This window comes from Pristiophorus japonicus, chromosome 1 (assembly GCF_044704955.1).
Source record: "Pristiophorus japonicus isolate sPriJap1 chromosome 1, sPriJap1.hap1, whole genome shotgun sequence".
In the NCBI taxonomy this organism is placed as follows: domain Eukaryota; kingdom Metazoa; phylum Chordata; class Chondrichthyes; family Pristiophoridae; genus Pristiophorus; species Pristiophorus japonicus.
Genome location: NC_091977.1, coordinates 51,398,125 through 51,402,873, shown reverse-complemented (window position 1 = coordinate 51,402,873; position 4,749 = coordinate 51,398,125). Strand labels below are relative to the sequence as shown.

Below are 4,749 nucleotides of genomic sequence, written 5' to 3'. Positions count from 1 at the left end.
CTCCTGTTGTGTGCTAGATTCTACTGCAAGTAGAGTGGAAGTGGGTTAATATATATCCTATTTAAGGGTTTTCAAGATATCTGAGGCAAGATCAGAAATTGTGGCTGATGAGGAGGGCAGTAGCAAAGTTTGATGGTTTCTGTGCAAGCAGAAAGGAGGTGCAGTGAAGTGTTCTCTGCTGACGAAGAGAGCGATGGGAAGCGGCGAAAGGAATGATTGATAATGCTGGTGCTGAAGTAGGGTGTGCTGGGCTTTGCAGAGAGTAATAGAAATGTGAATGGAAATCTTCCATGGCAGATCATTAATTTTTTTCCTGCACTGTAGTCATAGAAACATAGAAAATAGGTGCAGGAGTTGGCCATTCAGCCCTTCTAGCCTGCACCGCCATTCAATGAGTTCATGGCTGAACATGCAACTTAAGTACCCCATTCCTGCTTTCTCGCCATACCCCTTGATCCCCCTAGTAGTAAGGACTACGTCTAACTCCTTTTTGAATATATAGTCAGGTGCTGCTTTTATCCTGCTCTGCCACATCTCCATTACTGCTGACTAATTTGTCTCAGCACCTGTTGTCCAGTGAAAGGAGGGGGGCGGAGGGGGAAAGACTTCCTTCCTGCTCCTCATTTGATTAATGAGTACATCCACCATTGCAGCAGAGAACCTAGTCAAAGTCATCTTGCCTGCTGATGCACAATATTGCTGTCCACCATCTACCACCGTAAGAAACACCTTACCTTGATGGCGCTGCAGGATGCCTTTAAATTGCGGCTGCCCTGCTGGATTTCCCACCCTCCGAATTGGCTGGCTTCCTTTAGGGAGTGTGTTTCACATCGACAGCTCATCATTGAATTCAAATAAATCTCAGCCACAAAAATGCCACGGGCCCTACACCAATTTCTTCAGGAGGCCACAACACACATCCTGCTCACCTGATTTTCGCTGGAGATGAAAAATCGCAATGATTTATTGAATTCAATTTCACAACTTGCTATGGCAATATTTATCAACCCACAACCTCCGGATTACTAAAATAAAACAGAACATGCTGGAAATACTCAGCAAGTCAGGCAGCATTTGTGGAGAGAGAAACAAAGTTAATGTTTCAGGTTGATGATCTTTCACCAGAACTGAAAAAAGTTAGAGATGTAACAGGTTTTAAACAAGTAGAGGCAGGGAAAGGGGGAGGAGAGAAAAGGGAAGGTGTGTGAAAGGATAGAAGGCAGGAGAGATGAAATGACAAAAGGTAATTTGCTAGATTACCAATTCAGTACCATAAACACACTAGCCTATCTGTATACAGTGTTTGCTTCACACTACAACTGTAACATTGGGGCACACCAGGACTAAATTGTAATGGTCAGAATTTGTGGTTGTAGTGATGGTGAAACTGTCAGTGCTCACCGTTGCTGTGTAAAACTGACAGCAACTTCTGTCGTCCGCACACGCAGTTAAACGCGGAAATCCAGAAGTGATATCAAGCTCAATAGGGTGCGTTCGCAGATACAATCAACACAGAATGAGTGATTTGACTTGAACTTCATTTTTTTTACACTATTCTTGCTGTAAAAACCATTGAAAAAGTTAAGCCCTGGTCAATGAGGTGTAACTGGTTTTTAATGGCGTACTAAGTCATAATTACTTAACAACCTTTCTGGCCCTGAAAAATTATTTTTTTAAGTTTGGAGTGTCATTCCCTCCATTCCATGATAAAAATTATTTTATTTTTTAAAGTTTCTTTATGATATTTCAGCTTCTACCTTAATCAAATATGTATGTCGCAATCTTTATTTCGCTTTCCATAAAATGAATAAAAAGTGCATGATAATCAGTGCTTTTTACTTCCTGGTTTCCTGGTAAGAATTCTTCAATCCGATTGGCTGCTCAGCCTGCTTGATGACATCACTGTTCGACACCACAGAGCCTGCTAAATCTTTGTGGGCAGCTTTCTTCGAGGTCAGTGGCACTCCCCGTCCCTTCCCCACGGACCACACATTCCATGCCAATGTAAATCAGGGGCTGCTCTAACTCCAGAACAAAGTAGTGAGTCTCGCTCTGCTCTTTTTTTTAAACCAATTTACAAGTTTTAATGTATAACGCAGTCTCAGTGTAACATCAGAAAACGTAAAAAAAAGTCACGGGTAAAAATGTTACGTTTTCATTCTACCTATAGTACATGGCCCATGAGTAGTTGTGACGAGCTTCAAAGACACCACTATCCTCATAAAATGCTTCATAAAGACCAGACTGAGGATTTCAATAAAGTGAGCCCTAAAACAGCAGCGTTTTGTTATGGCAGCCCACCTATCGGCACCAAAAGGTGTAAAAATTGGACTCAATTTCCAGCATTTTCTGTGTGTGTAAAAATTGGGACTACTCTTTTAAAAGGTTTCATTTTTTACCGCAAAAATTTAATCAGGAAATAAACAAAAAAATTATACCAGCTAGTTTTCAAGATGCAAAAACTATCCTTAACAAGGACTGACGGTGAGGTACGGCGAAAAACAAAGAAGTAGTTTAACTCCTGCAGTTGCTCTGCACAAACTGCATCCCCCGCGCCCCCAGGCTGACCCGGAAACAAGGCCATTTAACCTATGACTCGGAAGTTATAGGACTGACAGATTTGAGATGGACCTTCCGTTTTAAAAAAATGAAAACGTCGGGTATAACGAGGAGGACAAAAGCACGGTAAGTGCTTGAATCTGGGAAAAAACGGGGAAGCAGAAGAAAAAGTAGGAAAAATAGACGGGGAAACGAAAGCCGGCGAGCTCCCCAGCTGGCGGGCGGAGGCTCTGCGGGCCTTAGTTTTACCGCCGAGCGCGGAGGGGGTGGGGGAACTTTTGAATCAGCAGCTCGCTCCGCCGAAAGGGAGAAAGCTTTCAAACATACGGTACGTTGGCGGTCTGTGTGGTCGGTTAGTTGGAGGGGAAGTTAAACTCACCCGAGAGGGAGAAAGATCCCGAGTTCCCGACCGGCCATCAACGATTGGCTGCTCGAGCATAGTTCCGCGCAAAGCATCGGAACCCCCGCGCCTGCGCCTGTGTTCCCCCCCGAGCCTGTTCTCTTCACCCCCCCCCCCCCCCGAGCCTGTTCTCTTCACCCCCCCCCCCCCCGAGCCTGTTCTCTTCACCCCCCCCCCCCCCCCCGAGCCTGTTCTCTTCACCCCCCCCCCCCGGAGCCTGTTCTCTTCACCCCCCCCGCCCCCCCGAGCCTGTTCCCCCCCCACCCCCCCCCCCCCGAGCCTGTTTCCCCCCCGCCCCTCCCGAGCCTGTCTCCCCCCCCCCCCCCTCCCGAGCCTGTCTCCCCCCCCCCCTCCCGAGCCTGTCTCCCCCCCACCCCCCTCCCGAGCCTGTCTCTCCCCCCCCCCCCTCCCCTCCCGAGCCTGTCTTCCCCCCCGCCCCTCCCGAGCCTGTCTCCCCCCCCCCCCTCCCGAGCCTGTCTCTTCCCCCCCCCCCCCCCTCCCGAGCCTGTCTCCCCCCCCCCCTCCCGAGCCTGTCTCCCCCCCCCCCCCCCCTCCCGAGCCTGTCTCCCCCCCCCCCCCCTCCCGAGCCTGTCTCCGCCCCCCCCCCCCTCCCGAGCCTGTCTCCCCCCCCCCCCTCCCGAGCCTGTCTCCCCCCCCCCCATCCCGAGCCTGTCTCCCCCCCCCCCCCATCCCGAGCCTGTCTCCCCCCGCCCCCCCCCTCCCGAGCCTGTCTCCCCCCCCCCCTCCCGAGCCTGTCTCCCCCCCCCCCTCCCGAGCCTGTCTCCCCCCCCCCTCCCGAGCCTGTCTCCCCCCCCCCCCCTCCCGAGCCTGTCTCCCCCCCCCCCTCCCGAGCCTGTCTCCCCCCCCCCCTCCCGAGCCTGTCTCCCCCCCCCCCTCCCGAGCCTGTCTCTCCCCCCCCCCCCCGAGCCTGTCTCCCCCCCCCCCCTCCCGAGCCTGTCTCCCCCCCCCCCTCCCGAGCCTGTCTCCCCCCCCCCCTCCCGAGCCTGTCTCCCCCCCCCCCCTCCCGAGCCTGTCTTCCCCCCCCCCCTCCCGAGCCTGTCTTCCCCCCCCCCCCTCCCGAGCCTGTCTTCCCCCCCCCCCCCCCCGAGCCTGTCTTCCCCCCCCCCCCCTCCCGAGCCTGTCTCCCCCCCCCCCTCCCGAGCCTGTCTCCCCCCCCCCCTCCCGAGCCTGTTCCCCCCCCCCCTCCCGAGCCTGTTTCCCCCCCCCCCTCCCGAGCCTGTTTCCCCCCCCCCTCCCGAGCCTGTTCCCCCCCCCCCCTCCCGAGCCTGTTTCCCCCCCCCCCCGAGCCTGTTTCCCCCCCCCCCTCCCGAGCCTGTCCCCCTCCCCGCCCGTGCCTGTCCCCCACCCCCCTCCCGAGCCTGTTCCCCCCCGAGCCTGTTCCCCCCCCACCCCCGAGCCTGTTCCCCCCCCACCCCCGAGCCTGTTCCCCCCCCACCCCCGAGCCTGTTCCCCCCCCCCCGAGCCTGTTCCCCCCCCCCCCCGAGCCTGTTCCCCCCCCCCCCCCGAGCCTGTTTCCCCCCCCCCCCCGAGCCTGTTTCCCCCCCCCCCCGAGCCTGTTTCCCCCCCCCCCCCCGAGCCTGTTCCCCCCCCCCACCCGAGCCTGTTCCCCCCCCCCACCCGAGCCTGTTCTCCCCCCCCCACCCGAGCCTGTTCCCCCCCCCACCCGAGCCTGTTCCCCCCCCCCACCCGAGCCTGTTCCCCCCCCCCACCCGAGCCTGTTCTCCCCCCCCACCCGAGCCTGTTCTCCCCCCCCACCCGAGCCTGTTCTC

At 56.2% G+C, this 4,749-nt stretch overlaps 1 protein-coding gene across 4 annotated transcripts in view; it reads left to right on the top strand.

Moving 5' to 3' along the window:
- The first annotated feature begins 1,962 nt into the window (after positions 1-1,962).
- tent2 (terminal nucleotidyltransferase 2) overlaps positions 1,963-4,749 on the top strand; it is a 73,662-nt gene continuing 70,875 nt past the window's right edge. For 2 of the 4 annotated variants that reach the window (XM_070879744.1, XM_070879741.1), the window contains exon 1: positions 2,597-2,685. Coding sequence is in view for 1 of the 4 variants with exons in the window: in XM_070879745.1 (XP_070735846.1) it covers positions 2,648-2,685 (38 nt within the window). In the remaining 3 variants the exon portion in view is untranslated. Of the gene's footprint in view, positions 2,041-2,596; positions 2,686-4,749 lie in introns of those variants that run through there. The other 2 variants (XM_070879742.1, XM_070879745.1) reach the window with 2 other exon arrangements.